At 41.5% G+C, this 18,422-nt stretch overlaps 1 protein-coding gene across 1 annotated transcript in view; it reads right to left on the bottom strand.

Moving 5' to 3' along the window:
- Positions 1-658: 658 nt before the first annotated feature.
- Positions 659-18,422, bottom strand: part of LOC102822436 (bis(5'-adenosyl)-triphosphatase-like) — a 1,401,568-nt gene continuing 1,383,804 nt past the window's right edge. The window contains exon 5 of the mRNA XM_006862124.1: positions 659-757. Within this exon, the coding sequence (XP_006862186.1) occupies positions 659-757 (99 nt within the window). The remainder of the gene's footprint in view (positions 758-18,422) is intronic.

The raw sequence follows: 18,422 nt of genomic DNA on the forward strand, positions 1-18,422 counted from the left end.
GGGCTCATATAGGACCAGCATAGGGCTTCTGAGGAAAGGCTGGTGAGTCTGAACCACCAACCTTGTGGCTCAAACTACCTTGCATTTCAGTGCTTATTGTGCCGCACCACACCAGTCTTCCATTTCTCTTACAGCAGTTCTATGTAACTAAGGCAGCTGCTAACCGAAAGATTATAGGTTTGAGTCCATCCAAATGCTCCTTGGAAGAAAGGCCTGACCATCTACTTGTGAAACATCAGCCAGTGAAAACTCTACAAAACATAGTTCTACTGGGACATACACAGGGTCACCACGGATCAGAGCTGACTCCAGGATACCTGGATAGCTGTCTTACATAAAAGACTTTAAGCTGAGAGCCCTGTGATTCTCTTAAAAGGTCTGACCTTTTTCAACAGTGACTGGATTGGATAGGGGCTGGGGTGAAAGGTAGTAAACAGACAACACAGTTGTGTAGAAGGTGGTAGAGATTACGAGGACAGAGGAGACAGGGGTGCTGGGAATAAGTCCTTCCAAAGCCCTGGTTGGCTCCCCTCAGCTTTTGCATCTTTGCAGCCATCACCCAATAATGATGTGCAGTTGTTGCTGTGTAGCCCCCCTCTCAGCAGAGAACCCCTTTTTTCCCGAGCCTCCTGGGTTGTCCGCATAGCCCATACCTGCATCACTGGAAGTAGACACGCAGCGCTGCAGCTTCCGCCATCATTTCCTCCTCCGATCTCCAAGTTGCCGGGGAGTCCTCGTCTTTGTCATGTTTCTGCAGCTTTGGAGAGAAACCAAAAAATGCACCAGTTCCTTAATGGGTCCTTGGAATCATCCTGAACAAGTGATGTGGGGGAAACACGCAACAGAGCATGCAAATCAGAGGCCTGCAGGTGTGTGCATTTACCATGTTAGATGCATGTCAAAATTTTACAATAGATTTAAAAGCTCAGAATCCTTTCAGTAACTCAGAGGCCCTTCAGGTTAAAGTCCTAGGTTCTTGAACCAGGTGCCCTGGAGTAATGATGTGTGTCTGAGTAGAACCGTGGAATACACACCTTCAGCTTCTGAAATAAAGTATCCATCGTACTCTGCATTCTGCCCGTTCACCATCCTGTCAAATGATGAGCTGACACTAGAGAATGGCCCACCAGATCGTTTGGGGGCTAGATGCTCTCCGGTTCACCATATTCCCTACTGTTCTCATGCTCAGTGCACCTTGCTCATTTGTTTTAGTCCCCAGAGCTGAAAGCATTGAGTTTGTCTCCCTGGGATAGGCAGACTCCATTCTCCATCATTCCTGTAAGGTAGCCTGCAGTTTACCCACTGCTCTCTGTGCCTTGGCTATGGGTTGCACATCAATGTAAAGAAAACAAAAATCCTCACCGCTGGACCTCTTTAAAGTGTTCAAGAGCAAAGTCAGTTCGACAGCTAAGGTGCATCTGAACTAAGCCAGGGTATTTTCAGTGACCTTATATGCAAGTGAAAGTTGAACAGTAAATAATGTGACAGTAGAAGAATTGATCCGTTTGAACTATTCTACTGAAGGAGAATAGTGAAAGTACCATGGGCTGCCACAAGAACAAACCAATCTGTGTTGGAAGAAGTAAAACCAGAAAGTTCCTTGGAAACCAGGATAGCCAAACTTCGTCTCTCATACTTTGGACATATTGTCAGGAGGGGCCTGTCCCTGGAGAAGGGTATCATGGAGGTTCAGAGAAAAAAAGGAAGATCCCCAACTATATGGATTGGCACAGAGGCTGCAGCAAAGGAATCAAATGTAGCAACGCTTGTGAGGTTGGCCCAGGACTGGGCAGTGTTTCCTTTCATTGTGCGTAGGGTCACTATGAGTTGGTATCAACTGGATGGCACCTAACAGCAACAATAACTCTGTGCCTTAGTGTCTCTTCTATCTGCTTGGAATTTTGTTCAGGAAAGCAAAACAGCCAAATAGTGTTCATGGCCCTTGAATTATCATCATTAATCTGAGTATGAAACATGAGTATGAAACAAGCAAACAATTAACAATTGGTTTTAGGCACTTGAGTCACTTAAAAATCTTTCAGAAGTCTGTTCATTTAGAGTTTGGTTATCCTACGTCAGTCACTGAGTGTATTGACTCAAAAAACTAGAAACTTGAAAAAGAATTTGTCAACCCAGCGAAAAGACAAGGAACTAAGAGAGTCAAGTTTGGTATCTCAGGCTCCAAACACTCCTATCTAACCAAGAGACCCTCACCCACCCTGTCAGCTTGCAGCAGATAGAGAAATTACTCTATTGACTTCAGAACAAACTTTGATACTGAAGGCAAAACAGGGCGGGAACAAGCAAAAGTGCCTTGCTCTCCAACTGAGTTGTATTTCCACTCAGGGTGAGTTTGAGCCTAAATGAGGTTCATTAGCATATAACTGGGCCACTAATATGTTTATGAGGGTCATGGATCTTCTGTTGAGAATCTGGCTGCTAGCACAGTGGTTTTACATTTTGCCACATAGATTTAATTCTCCAGAGTGGAAGAAAACCGCATTAGGAAGTCATTTTCTTTTTTGCAAATGCAGATATGACGCAATTGCTACAGGCGAGTCAAACGGGATTGCTGTTCTTCTACTCCAGAACTAATTTTCATTTTGAAACTAGTTTTAGGTCTGTTATAAATCCATCTTGTAGCAATTCAGTAGGATGACAAAAAAAAAAAGCAATGCAAAGCCCAGAAAATACGGCTTTCCCACTTATGGTGCTCCCATCGAAAGGCACAGAAATCAAGCATTAAGTAGCTTCATCAACACAGATCATACCAGATGAATCCAAATCATTTAGCCTCTGAACATTAATGCCTTCCTAGTTATTAGGTAACCGTCTGTTATTGTCATATGCCTCACAGATGGCAACATTGTGCCAATGCTTAGAAGTTGTTTATGAGAAATAGAAATAAATAAAACAAAAACGAATCATATTACCAAAGCTCTGCAAGAGACGGTTTTAAAAATGTATGAGGTTCCCTGTTATAAGACAGTATGAGGCTCTCTTTAGAACCACTGACTATCTATTGGAATTGCTGGCAGAGCTTTCAAAAATATGGATGCCTGAGTCCCACCCCAGGGATTCTGACTTAATTGGTAGGGGTGCCTCCTGAATTTGAGTATTAAAAAAAAAAAACTTCTGAGGCGCAGTGACTGTTGAAAACCAGTGGTTTGGGAGATATAAATGTATGTTGATGCTCATAAATATAGAACACCCCCCCACACACAACAATGGTTTGGGAGATGTAAATACATTTTGATGCGCATACATAGAGTCCCCCCCAATACACACACAAACAGAAGTAACTCTATCATCAAGTATCCCAGCCCACTTCAAACACCTTGCTCTTGCACTGCTTTTCTTCTGTTTGTTGTTGTTGTTGTGAAGTACCATCTAGTGTCTGACCCATAGCAACCCTGTGTAAGGTTTCTGAGAAACCACTGGTGACCGTGACCCACCAACCTTGTAATTCAAACAGCTTTGCAGTCTGGCGCATTAACCCACAGCGCCACACTCTGTCAAGAGGGTGTTTGGGCCACAAGGCTTTCCATAGAAACACTAGGATGCAGACCCATTGAAGGAGCCCTTGAATGCATGTTTAATCCCTGTGAAGACAGGGAGCTCAGGAGAGACACTGGGGTGCAAGACTTACACCCTACAAGGTAACCTGGAAATCCAACATGCTGCAATCTGGAGCAGAGCTCAGTTTCCCTGAGGCAATCCAAAAGGCATGGCTATTTTGCCTCAAGGAACTTTGGTAATGTACTGGGTGGTGAGTTGGGCTGCTAATTTCGAGATCAACAGTTCGAATCTACCAGCAGCTCTGCATGAGAAAAAAATGAAGCTTTCTGCTCAGGTAAAGATTTACAGCCTCAGAAGCCCTATACTGGGTCACTATGAGTTGGAACCCACACCACAGTACATATAAATACTGGTGGTAGTGATTAACAAAGACAGCACAGCACATAATCACAGGTTGTTGTTAAGTGCTGTTGAGTCAATTCCCACCCATAGTGACCCTGTATGGGATTTCCAAAGAGCAGCTGGTGAGCTTGAACCACCAACCTTGCATTTCAAACAAATTTGCAGTCTGACGCCTTAGCCTACAGTGCCACACGGGCACTCCTGCCGACTATTATAACAAAGTACCACCAATCAGATGGCTTAAAACAAGACATTAAATGTCGCAGTCTGGAGACTAGAAGTCCACAAGCAAGGAGTTGGCAGGGCCATGTTCTTTCCCAAGGCCTAGATGGGCACCTCCCTTGCCTCGTCCTAGCTTCCAGTGGTCGTCACCTTTCACTGGCAAGTACACATATCACTCCAATCTCTGTCTCCCTTGCCATTATGCTGTTTTCCCTATGTGTTGATCTCTGTTGTGGAGTCCTGGTGTGGCGCTGTAGAATAAGCACTGACCTGCAAGATTAGCAGTTTATATTTACCAGTCACTTGTCAGAACCCTTTACAGGGTCTGTGTGTGTGTCAGAACCCCTTTATAGGGTCTGTGTGTGTCAGAACCCACTCAATGGCACTTAACAACACCAGTAACATTTTGCATTGGGGGGCTATAATGGAACCATTTTAATTCAGATAAATTTTACCTTATTGACCAATTCTTAGCATAATAGATATTTATTCTGTCCCTGCAATGCCCTGAGCTATCCTCAGTCCTGTTGCCCTGTTCTTCATATAGTCCAGTTTGCACTGGCTCCTTGAGTGGAAATTCTATTTCTACACAGCTTTGAAAAATGATTATTAAAAAAAAATTATGTATATATGTACCTGAAGCTGTCCTGGTGTGACACTGTGGCCTAATGCATCAGACTGCAAAGTCATTTGAACTGCAAGGTTGGTGACTCCAGCTCACCAGCAGCTCCTTGGAAGCTATGGTCAGAATCAACTCAACGGCACTTAACAGTGGTAACAGGATTTCTGATCAAAATACAGTCATGAGCCACTTAACATCCACAGTGTTGTTGTTGTTTAATGCCGTTGTTGTGGTTACAACTCATTGCAACCCTATATAGAGTTTCTGAGGAGTGGCTGATAGACTTGAATTGTCAACCTTGTGGTTGAGAGCTTACCATACAATGCACCACACCAAGAAAGGTTCTGTGAAATAGGACATTCTGTGATTTGGTCATTGTGAGAACACGGTAACTGGTTCTGCCTTTACAATATACATCATGCATTAACAGTAGTCCTCAGTGTGCTGAGAGGGGTTCCCTTGTAATTTCTCCATACCTGACGTAGGTCCTTCTCATGTTTTTATTAAACTTGTTTATTAACTTTCAGTGGAGCCGATCCTTTAGTAGCTTAGAGAATTTCTCCTTTGATTTTGAAGATCATCAAAACAAATTGGTTTTGATTGTTAGTAAGACATGCCCAAATCCCAAACAATAGCATTCACTGATTTTCCACCATTGTGTTTAATAATCTTTTGTTTCCGTTCTAAATCAATACTTCTCCTTTGCCTCTGTTGCTGTCACTAGCACTGGCTTTGCCATGATGAACCTCATGGTGATGTCTTTGAAAGAAAATTAAGTAGGGATGAAACTACAACACTCAAGAAACCCAGGAGATTGATTGCTATCACCTACAAGTATTAGCATTCACTGTTCTCCAGTATACTTTTTAGGTAGAAAGTATGATAGTATACATAAGCTAGAAACATGACATTTTTACGACTATGAAGACATATGTATTATGGGTTATATATGCACTGTATGATTATATGCATGTGGAAAGCTATTTTGTGTTCTATGCATGTCCCAATCTCCAAATGGAATTTCTGAATTCTATTATGTAGAAAGGTGAGGCTTTCTTCTGTAAGATTTTTACAGTCTTGGAAACCCTATACAGGGTTGCTGTAAGTTGGAACTGACTCTGTGGCATTTAACCACCACCACCAACCATTATAACCTAGGTCTCCTGGGATGGTGCTATAGGATAAGTACTGGACTGCTAACCACACGGTCAGAGGTTCAAATCCACTAGCTCCACAGCAACCCTATACAGGTTCACTGAGTCAGAACTGACTGGAAGGCACTCTACAACAATAATAACAGTTATAACCTGTGGGACTGTGGATGTTTATGTCGTCTTGCGTTACACCTGATGATGTACTGGTACCATGTTGATTCAGAAATTGCAACCCTCCTGTGTATTGAGTGTGTTGTCGGAAGGCATGTGGCTACTGATTAATTCTTCAATGCAATGCTCACACTCAGCTTTGGCTGTAGACATTTTTTATAGCTCTGTAATGGAATTCAGCAGGAGGAATGATTCACAATAATTTAAATGTTTTCCAGAATTTGTAACTAACCTTTAGTAAAATGCCAAACTGTCGTTAAGGAAGGGAAAAATATAAATGTTGCTATTTTATATCTCTTCTTCAAGAAGAAAGCAGCTGAATATACACTTGGGTGTCATCATTCCAGGATTCCATATAATGAAATACATTCATATATTTAGTTATTGTTAGCTTAATAAAACAATATCAAGAACAGAGAGATTAAATAAACCATTTCTATGGATTGATGGTTCTGTTTATACAGGCATTTACAAAAGTAAATTCTCAAAAGTTGCATTAAATAGAGAAGTAAATCCTTCATATTTTAGATGCTCTTCTCTATCACTAGTTTCAATTCAAACTAACAAGCATTTGTTGGACACATGGTATGAGGCAGTTTCACAGACTTCATGGGAAAATGCAATAGAAAGATGATGGAATTTTTCCACAATTGTTTGAAGCCTTCTTATGCATCCCTGGTATTGTTCTAGGTCTCAGGAAAGATATAAAGATGGATATACCAAATATCTGTGATTTAGGAGTGGAGGGGGTTAAATAATTTCATATTATATGAGCTTTGAAGGAAAACAAGAAAAAAAAGATTTGCCAGGATGTAGAATATTAGTGGCAGCAGCAATGGAATGAAGCGTAAACCATTTCGAGGCTACTGTAGGACCACCAGAACAAGAGAGCTTTAGTTAGAAAGGGTATTGAAAGGAAGGCTTCGCTAGTGAGATCTCATCTAAAATGAGATCTGAATAATGAGATGGAGCTGGTTGAGCAAAGAGCTGGGAGGAAGAATATCTCAAGTAGAGAAGCCAGTGCGGGGACCTTGAGGAAGAGGAAAGTGAAGGGTTTAGTAATTGTCTGTGTGTTGGACGTGATGACAGATCATTGGTAGCTACCCTATAGGAGAGTAGAACAGCTTCACAGGATTGTCTACGCTGTTAACTTTATGGAAGGAGATTGCCCAGGGCTTTCTTCCACAGGGCAGGCAGCTGGTGGGTTTAAACTGCCCAGTTAGCAGTCAAACACCTAAGCTGTGTCACCAAAGCTCTCTGTATTAAAGGGTTGTTAAGCGCGGTCTAGTTGGTTCCGACTCATTGCAATCCTGTAAGGGGTTTTCCAGGAGTGGCTGGTGAGTCAGGGTTGCCAACCTTTTCTTTAGCAGTCCAGTGCTTATCTTACAGTGCCGCATCAGAACTCCATTAAAGAGTTGTTGTTTTTAAGTGCTGTGGAGCTGGTTCTGACTCATAGTGAACCTGTATATACAGAGATTCTGAGGCTGGTTTACTGGAACCACAAACCTTGTGGGATTAGAAGCGGGGAAATGAGACCATGACCTTGGAAAATCAATGCCTAGCTGCCACATGTGCTTCCCTAAAACCCTTGAGGTTCTTTATGCATTTTCCTTTTGTGGAGATAGAGCCGAGCCCCATTCATTGCCCTTACAAGTAGAACTTCAGGTAGTCAACTAAGTATTCACAATCTGGTTAACTGCCAAAACTCTGCCTTAAGCATATGTTACTTGAGTTAAAAGCAAAAGGTTTTAGGGCTGTGAGTGGAACCAAATTGCTGAAATAAGCTCTTACATTAATTAGTGGCATCCCACTTCCAAGGAGTATAGAGTGTTGATGTGTAAGAATTTGTAACCCTCAAAAGTATTTATTAACTAGAAAATCACAGCCCTGGAAAATAATTATGCCAAACCACTGTACTATAGCAGAACCCAATTGCTTATCCAATTATACATTAAAGTATCACATTGTCAAGCCAATTGCCAAAGCAGTGTATGAAACTTTGCCAGCATTACAATGTGGACCAGATATTACTCAAATGACTATATGAGATGATCTTCAGAGCATCCCATGTATCTTATAAAATCTGAACAAATCAAGATGTGTATTTCAGGTTTTCTAGACTACAAGTCTGCTGTTGGAAAACTACTGTATGTAATTGGTTAGACATTAATGTTTGCAGTTTTTTTCTATCACATATTGTTAGGAGCAGCTCAGCAAAGAGCAATGGTGGATCCTGGTCCTGGGCAAAGTTGATTTTAATTAAGGTATCAAAGGGAGGGTCATATGATATGTGTAGCTGAGAAAAACAGCCTCCACACAGTACCTCCTGGAGCTGCTATGCTGCCTCCAGGCTGGCCACTATTTAGAATGTTCTGGAAGCTCCATGTCAAGGCACTGCAGGAACAGAAGCAACAAGAGCTGGGATAAGAGAGCTCTCAATGGTGCAAACAATCAGTACATTCAGCAGCTAAACAAAGCGTTGGTGGTTTGAGTCCTCTCAGAAGAAAGGTCTGCCTATCAACTTCTGAAACCTTAAGAACAGTTCTATCCTGACACACATGGACTCACCATTAGTTTAAGCCAACTTGACTGCATGTGATTTTGTTTCTCCATTTGAGGTGCATTTGGTATGTACAGAGACAAGTGTAAACATGACTTATTCATAGTGTACTCATTGGGAATATTTCTTCTCAGCCTGGTACTGTGAATTGGATTTTGTAACACATGAGGCCAATTTTGGTTAACAGCTGGAAGTCCACTTTGCATTTTGGGTGAAAGCTCCCTTCAGCAATAGCATGCCTCCCAGAGTTCAGTAGAGGGATCAGTTGAACACATCTAGCAGTTGTTTGTTCTTCAAATTATAATAAGCCCTTGACCATACTGTCTAGAACCTACAGTTGTGATAGAAACCACCAAACTACAGCCACATATCTGTCTCCGTACATTCACTGTTTGCTGTGTCTGACGCCTGGTAGACTTAAAAGAAGAATTTGTCAAATGTTTTCCCTCCCAATATACTGGCTAAGCAAGATCATCATTCTTAATTTTCAGATGACACCCCTGAGTCTTGGAGGACCTTAAATCATTCAACTAATGCCACAGAGCTAATTAAAAGCAGTATTTGGCACTTCATGTACTCCTGGATCCATTTGATAAAATCTTGGCTCTCTCTTTGGGTTAATAATTTTGGGTTAATGGATGACAAAGCAGCACAGACAAGTAAACCTAACTTGTGAATGAACTCAATCTCCAAGCTGGAATACAGATGTAGCCTTCCTAACAAAGGGCCAAGGGGACACCTACAACCTCCAGGCAGTCCTCAGCAATTACTTGATATCACTACCACTTCCCCCAGGCTCCATCTAATCTTATCAGGGCCAAGTTAGGGGCCCTGGGCCTCTCATACTCTGGCTTCCCTTGAAAGTGGGGAAGACATCTCTAGTCCAACAAGAAGGATAAAACTGAGAAGACTAGCCTGGAGACAGAGATAAGGATATCAGAACCTGAAACCCTGATAGAAGTAGGTGGTCACAGGCAGACAAGATGACCCCATGAAGACAGCGTCTAAAGCTGACAACATACCACTCTTCGTAATTAATATGTATTAGCCTACTCTTGGAGGAAGAGACCCCATACCTTTATAAGCCAGTGCACCCCAATCCCAAAACATCTTCTCCTCATGCAGAGACAGAAGTGTACTTTCACTCTGACCTCATCTAATCTATGCTTCCTACTGCTCCCAGGTCTACTCCACTGCGGTGAAAAACCTGCTTCTCTCTCTGAAGCATATTTTTGCTTTGCAATAAAAGAGATTCTAAATGAATGCTTATTGTTCCATGTGACTGAGAAACAGCGACTTGGTGGGTTAATTCTTTAGAACCCCAAAAGCGAGAGGGACCAGGGGAAAACATGACAATCTGAGCTCTACAGTGTTCTTCAATGGGGGGGGAAGAGACTGGTGAAGTCTCTGGAACTCTGGATTACTATATCTGATTTCCTCATGTTTCCTGGTTTGAAAAATATGCCCACTGAGAGAGGATATAAAACTTTCTGAGAGGGATCTCCTGTTTAGAATATTGGTGTTTGAGCCAGAACACTACCCTTTAATCATAGTGAAACCAACCGGGGGCACCCAGATGAGGACTGGGAAGAGACACTGGGCCAATTCCCAATTTCATGTGAGTCTTATGAACAGTTTGTTTCACAATTGCTCCTGCTCCAAAGGTACCTTACAGAGCACATTCTTGGAAAGACAATGCTCCCTGAGAAGGGCGGGATGGCAGTACAGTGTAGGGATATGCAAAGACACATCAAGGCAAGGGACTAAACCAACATGAGCAATTGCAGACACAGCCTCAGAATCCTTCTCAACACAGTATTCCAAGCAGCAGCAGTCAGACCCTTAAAACAAAACCTATATGCAGAAACTGAGTAACTTGGGGGCAGTTTGCACAGTCCATGTGGACTAAGGAGAATACAGTGAATTTCTCCCAGCATTTGAAACTCATTTCCCTGCAGAACTTTCAGTTATTCAACAAATATTGCATTATAAGTGCTGTATTGAGCAAGATGGAAGGTTAGTGTCCTCAGGAGGCTTACAGTCTAGAAAAGAAGGCAGAAAACAGGCAAGGAATCACTCCTATAACCACAAGGTACATGATGGAAGTAAGAATAACAGGCGAGTTGGTTTACACTATATGGTCAGGGAAGGCTGCTCTGAGCAGGTGACAAGCTAAGCGCTGTCGGCAAGTGCAAACACTCTGAGAAAGAAAGAGGTAGAATCCTCTGGAACCCCAGGCTTGATTCCCAGACAACAATCTCATACACAGTCAACACCTGTCCCTCAATGGGGGTTTACGTGTGGAATCCTGGCATGGCACTGTGGATTAAGGTGCTGGACTGACTGCAAGGTGGCTTTGAATCTCAAGGGCGGTGATTCAAGCTCACCAGCTGCTTGTCAGAAAGCCTATACAGGGTTATTATGAGGCAGAACGGATTCAATGGCACTTTACCAAAACAACAACATGATGATTTATAAGTTTCCACAGAGTTTTCAGCCTGACCACCAACTAATCATGGGAGTGGTGCCACAGTGGGCAGCCATTTTGTTCCATGTGGAGTCATCATGAATTGGGAATGACCTGATAAGACCTAGCAACAACGTACTAACTGGAGACCAGTAGCTGAGGCAGAATGAGGAACACAAAATGGAGCCAGAGCTGAGGTGGAGAAGTGGGTGAACGACCCTCTCCTTACCACTAGGGGCACAAATGTTAAAAGGAAGCAATCACATCACCATTGTTAAGCGCCTATTCTGTACTAGGCTATGAAGAATATTAGTCAGTGACCTGAAGGCAGCGAAGCCAGTCACAAACATCTGGACACAGTTTCACCTGTGCCATATATGGCTTCATTTTGCTTATCAGGCTAGTTGCTTACCATAACATCAGGACCGGCTAATAGGAAATTTTCTACCGAAAAGCAGGTGGACGGCAAGCTATTTGCACAAATGTTGACCACCACAGGGCAGTGAGGACTCTGAGGCTGACCTCACAAACCCCTTTCCAAATGCTCACCATATGTTTGGCAGAGCTAGAAGAGCTACCCTAGCACCATCCAGCCAGGTGCCTGGCACCAGATCCCACATGTTGGCAGATGAAAAATGACTAATATAAAAACTGTACTCCAAGGATACTCAGTACTCCACTGGCTCGGTCACGAGTGCTTCCTTCTTCCAGAAGTTCATTTCATTCTACCTCTGGTTACAAAACCGGCCCTTCTGAAGCTGAAGCCTCACCCATTACAAGTACCATACCCTTTGCCATCCACAATCCCGCTAATTTCTGATGAAGCTGTTCGAGTGCCCTTTGAATAACTTGCCCATGTGGGTTGCACAAATTAGGAGCCAACTTTTCCCAACTGCCTCTCTCTGTTTCACTTAAAACCTTCCTTAATGAGGATACAAAACCTTGAATGTAGCTGAAACACGAAGCTCATCATGCATAGCCATAGATCTTTGTCAAAGAGGCATTTAGGCATTTTTTTAAAAGAAAGTGGAAAACTAGCTTAAAAGAAAAGGCACTGAGATTTCCTTATCATGGGCTCAACTGTTCATTTTCGATAGCCTTGAACTGACATTTGTCCAGAAATTGCCCTAGATAGCAAATATGTCAAGCAGACTGCAAACACTCACACATCCCCAATGACAACTTTATGACTGTTTCGCTGAAGCATCAAGCTAGAAAAGAGATACCTTCAACTTTTTCCATTTCCTACTGAGCATCTAACTTCCTAATTATTACTATTGCTCAAAAGGTGCTGTAGAAGGAGTCAAATGTGAACTTAAAAAAAAAAAAGTCTTTTATCGTCCTTGTAAATCTGGAAATATTATTGTTGTGAGTAATAACGTCAAGAGGTAAAAATAGCCATGCAAATCTTTTCAGAGTCATAATCTTTTCATGAATCTCATCTCAATGTTGTTGTTGTGATTGTTAAGTGCTGTGGAGTCAGTTCTGACTCATAGTGACCCTATATAGGGTTTCCAAGGAACAGCTGGTGAGTTTGAACTGCCAACCTTGTGGTTCAAATTGACCTTGTGATCCAGCGCATTATCCTGGCAGTACCACACCAGGACTCTACCTCAGCATTGTATGGGAGATTCAGTGGGTTTGTTTGTTTGAACTTTAAAAGGCAAAAGACCAAGGTACTATCAAATAGTTTCTTCTTATTTCAGGTATCTGTTTAAAGATTGCCACCATCTACCTGTTAGTTTGTTGTATTGTGGTGTCTTGTGTGTCATTATGCTGCTGGAAGAGATGCCCTTAGTATTTCGAATATGAGCAGCGACACCAATGGCGGATAGGTTTCTTAGGAACTTCCAGACTAAGACACACTAGTCAGTGACACCAGATCCCAAGGAAAAGCATACATGTGACATCAGACTGTGGGTTCAGGCTGAATACTGCCAGCACGAGACTGCTCTGCAGGGCAATGTCTTCTCCAACAAGCAGGACCCACTTGAACACCAGTTTGAATGCTTTAACCAGGCCAACATCATCCTCAAATCCCGGGACCTGGGCTCCATCATCTGTGACATCAAGTTCTCTGAGCTCACCTACCTCGATGCATTCTGACGCGACTACATCAATGGTTCATTACTAGAGGCACTGAAAGGTGTCTTTATCACAGACTCCCTTAAGCAGGCTGTGGGCCATGAAGCCACCAAGCTGCTGGTGAATGTGGACGAAGAAGACTATGAGCTGGGCTGACACCCACTTTTGGAGCTTAGGTTTGTTCTCTACCCTTATAGTCACATCCCCTGCCTTTTTTTGTTTTGTTTTTTTTTTTTTAAAAAAAGGAAAAGACCAAGAAAAAAAAAAAAAAAAACTATGTCTAAAAACTATGGATCAAACAGAATATGATTCGACAGAATGCTGGAAAATGATCCCCATAAGTTGAAGGGTATTTGAAATACACAGTGGCCCCATTAATGGACTCAAGCATACTAAAACCCATAAAGGTGACACAGGACCAAGCATACATGGGGACACCATTAGTCACAGCCAACCTGATGACAACTAACAACAATAAAGATCAAGAGACAAGTCATTGAAAACTGCTTCCCCTAGAATCTTTTGACAAAGATATTTAAGCTCTTTGGTCTAAACATCCACATGACATTTATATTTGTATCTCTGATACCACATTGCATCTAAGGAGGACTCATGCCCTGGCTTGAATGCTTTGGGTTTAAGGGTCTTTCTAAGAAAACCTGATCCATAACTGACTAGCCCAACTGAGAGACCATGGCTCCTTAGTCTGAGTTGAAACTTTCTTTCCCATAACTTCTTCTTGGAAGTCCAGCTCCAGCTTTTAGACTAACACAGCACCAGATGGAACCTTTTCTTATGTGCAGTTCTTTATAGTCCCTTATGTCATACTGGATCTTCTCTTCATCAGGCCAAATGCTCTTTTTCTCCCTGGTCACTTTCCTTTGAATGCACTCCATGGTTCAGACCTCTCTGAGAATGTGAAACCCAGAGTTGAATACCGAAGGACCCTAGATGTGCACAGAGGGATGGGTACATGACCTATTTCTTTGTATATAATGTGTTTCTCTTATTTCTCTCTTAAGCTTTGTGAATACTATTAGGGCTCTTTTGTGTTCTATGTAAGTACTGCTAGATGCCTGGGCACATGTGCTTGGGTTTGGAGTTCTGACTTCATACTTTACATTTCAATCCTTTGAAAATTTCCTGTTGCTAAATTTAGCCCTATTGTTCCAGTCCATTATGATTTTTTAAAATCTTGATGATTACCTGATAATTTCTTTTACACATTTAGTGATCATAGGTATCTTCCTCCCAGCCATTAACAAAAATGTTAAATAAAAATGAGAGAGTCCTACATCCTTCCTGTGCACTCCCACAAATTTGACATCAGCTGTTGACCATTCAGCCTTTGAGTACACTCTTTCAACCAGTCATTCATTGACCTAATTGCTCTTGAATCTTGCTCTTATTCTACACCTTCATCTAAGTCCTGGTTTCATGCCATTGGATGTTGGTGAGTTGATTCTGACTTGAAGATCCTATAGGACAGAGAATTGGTCCATAGGGTTTTCTAGGCTGTAATCTTTATGGGAACAGATTACCAATCTTTTTGATTATTGCAGTAAATATGAGGGAATCCAAGATCAAGTAAAAGATGAGATAATAAGTAGCTTGCTATGCAACACTGAGGCCATCGGAACCCGATGCAGTGACAGTCCCATAATAGGAAATCTTCCAGAAGCAAGCAGTACAGAGAATCACCAAAAATGCTACAGGGTGAGGTCAAACTGCCAACCATTCAGTTAGTAGCCAAGGACTTAACTTTGTGCCACTAAGGCTCTTCGCCTTTTACCAGCGAAGGGCAAAGGCCAGCCCCCACCATGGTCAGGGCAATTCCTCACTTCACAGTTCCTTTCTCTTTATGGAATGTTATTCTGGTTTACTATTACAAAAGTGCTGTGACCTTAAATACGTTGAGGCAAAAGAATGAGGTTGATTTGAAGAAGCGTAGGTTTACTCATGTGTCTCTATGATTTAAGAATCTAACAACTATTCAGAAAAGGACTCTCATTCTTTCTGGTTATCCCAGTTGAGTTCTATCAATTATTCCTGCCTCTTTTTACTTTTCCTTTTTTTTTTAAATTTTATTTGCTTCCAAATCAGTCATTCTCAGCTTTGTCCCCTAGGGGATATTGGGAAATATGTTATTGGGTTTGAGGGGTAGGTAGGAGCCAAGGATATTAAACATCCCACAATGTGTAAAGAATTGTCCAGTCCCAAATGCCAATAGTATCTCTGTTAAGAAATACTGTTTTGTATCATTCATTTGAATGAATGATTGTTACATAAATGAGTAAAAAAATGACCTCTATGTAGTTGCCCCAAGTTGTTTTCTTTTTCATAGCAAGCTGAGGCCCATTAGCTCAAAGAAGCCTGTTAATGTCAAATTTAAATTTCTACACATCAAATTGTCTTTACAACAATCAAAAAACTCTGCACCTAACATTTGCTGCCCCAGTTAAGATAAAAACTCTGTAATTATATGAACCTTAGGATGATGCTGTCCTTGGCGCTTTCTGACCCAGTGGATGCCATTGCCCTTCAACCCTGTTTTAGAACATCACCTAGCAGGTCTGAGCAGGCTTCCCACCCCTCCCTTCTCCTCTTCCCAGTGTTCTTTATGCCCTCTTCCCTTTTTGGTGATTCTCTGCACTGCTTGCGTCTGGAAACTTCCTACTATGGGACTGTCAATACATTGGTCCCAATGGTCTTGATAAGTAGCTTGTGCCACACTATCTCGTCGTCATCTGTTTCTTGGATCAGGCTCGGATTCCCTTAGACTTACTACAATGATGAAATGTTTCCAATTTACGGAACATTTATCAAGTACCTATCCATTAAGGAGCCTTGGTGGGGCAACAATTAAGTGCTCAGCTACTAACCCAAAGATTGGTGTTCACACATACCAGCTACTCCATGGGAGAAAGAGCTGGTAATGTGCTCCTGTAAGATTGCAGGAAACTCGATGGGACAATTCTACTCTATCACATGTGGTCGCTATGAGTTGGAATCAACTTGATGCTAACAATGCAACACTGTACACTAGACATGTAACAGAGTGCACAGTCCAGAGGGAAATAGCAGATACAGACGAAGGATGACTTCAGGACTCTAGAACGTTTGCTTTTATGTTGAGCTCCCTGGTTTTAGGGTTATAAGGATCCATCTTTTCCCCCTGTTTGAAAAGTGGGATGACATTTACTCATACCTATGATATGTTGGGAGTCCTGGTGTGGCACTGTGGGTTAATGCGCCATACTGTAAAGCTGTTTGAACTGCAAGGTTGGTGGTTCAAACTCACCAGCTGCTCCTTGGAAACCCTATACAGGGTCGCTATGGATCGGAATCAACTCAATGGCACTTAATAACAACAATGATATGTTGAGACTTAGAGAGTTAAACATAACAAAAACCATAGACTACAGTCATTCAGGACAAAGAAAGTAGACGTGAAATAAAGCTGACATAAACGTGGAGGACCATGGTATGGAATAAATAAACTAATTCTAGTCCAGGAATTTACTAAGGCTTCAAAGAAAAACATTTCTTTAAGCTGTCCCTTAATTTTTATATTATACCCACCACATCAGATTCAAGGAGGGAAAATATATGGAAGACATTTATTTTCTTGACCCCAGAAGTCTAAAGTTTTGCTAGAGGTCACAGAAGAGACAGATGAGTTGAGAGAAATAGGATAAGACATTTTATAATAAACCAAATCAACTGTTTTCAAGAGTAAAATGCCAGAAAAATAAAAACATGTTTGGGGGCAGTAAGATTTGAGTTGCTGTTGGAGAAACAGGGATGAGTGAGATTCTGATCAGTAAGGAATAAATGTAAGAACACTCAATGAAAGGGCCCTGGGAAAGTGGGGAAAACAACGCAGGCAGAAGAAGTTGGTTACCCCGATTTGGTTGAGGCAAGAAGGATCAATGTTGGAAGAAGGAGGTAGTGAAGCAGATAGGTTTGAAAGATCAAAATGGAGTTAAATCTTCAACACTAGACTAAGGAGTTTGGATTACACAATTAGAGGTAATTAAGACTTCTTAACAGAAATGAGATACAATAGAGAAAAAATATCTCCTCATTATTGTTGTAGCAAAGCGCCATGGAGTTGGTCTAACCCATAGCCACCTGTATAGAGATTTTGAGGAGAGGCTGGTGAGCTTGAACCACCAACCTGTAGTTCAAACCAACCTTGCAGTCCAGTGCATCAGCCCACTAGGCAAAACTCTACTGGACCTCATAAGTTTATCCAAATTTTGCTCCTACAAAGTTAAGCTTCAAAATCATTTTTCTCATTATGATTTCTTTGATCCCCTTAGCCAAAAGTGACTTTTTTCCCTTTTCAACTCCTATGGTTTTGAGCTTGTTTTGCTCATGACACATGTCACAGTACAACCTAATGCCCCTGCTTTATCCCTGTTATTTCAACTACATAAGGACAGTAGCTTTGAGAGTTATAAAGGGTTAAAAAGAAAACACCATCAAACCCATAGAGATTGTGATGTGGCTTAGCCTACAAAGTAGTAAATCATATGAAACAAGATTGATGCTACATACATCATCATCTACATTATTTCAATTTCTTTCTCAACTTCCTCATCTCTATCAATAACATGCTATTCAGGATTCTAAAGTTTTTTTGTTTAATTTTATTTTCCTTTATGCTTAATCAGAAGACAAGAGTCATTAAATTCCTTCCAAGAGGGACAAATTCAAATGTGCTTAGGATAATACAGTTGGCAAAGCCTATCAGGGAGAGATACTCAGTGATGTAACCCAAGTAATTCATGCTTTGACTAAAGAGGTTCAAATTATTTTTTGTTAGGTTTGATTTGATCAGTGCTGATCAAAAGAAATGGATATGCTGGCTAAATTAAATCATCAACTTCTTAAACCAAATACCTGTAATTAAAAGGGTAAAACTAGGTTATTTGATAAGTAAATAATTCACATAATCATTGCAAATTAAGGAGAATTAGCCTTTACAGAAAATATTATCTAAGTGAAGAAACCAAAAGCCAAAGGAAAGAACATGCTCAGGATTTCTCAAGCTGAAAGAATTGAAGAAAAAATTCAAGCCTCAACTTGTAATATTGATGGACTCTACAGGAAAAAATGGTATTGCATTCATTGTCAAAAAGAACACATATCCAGATTAGTCATGAGGTACAGTGTTGTCTGTGATAGGATAACGTCCATGCGCCTACAGGGAAG

Source organism: Chrysochloris asiatica, unplaced genomic scaffold (genome assembly GCF_000296735.1).
Source record: "Chrysochloris asiatica unplaced genomic scaffold, ChrAsi1.0 scaffold00046, whole genome shotgun sequence".
NCBI classification, from domain to species: Eukaryota; Metazoa; Chordata; class Mammalia; order Afrosoricida; family Chrysochloridae; genus Chrysochloris; species Chrysochloris asiatica.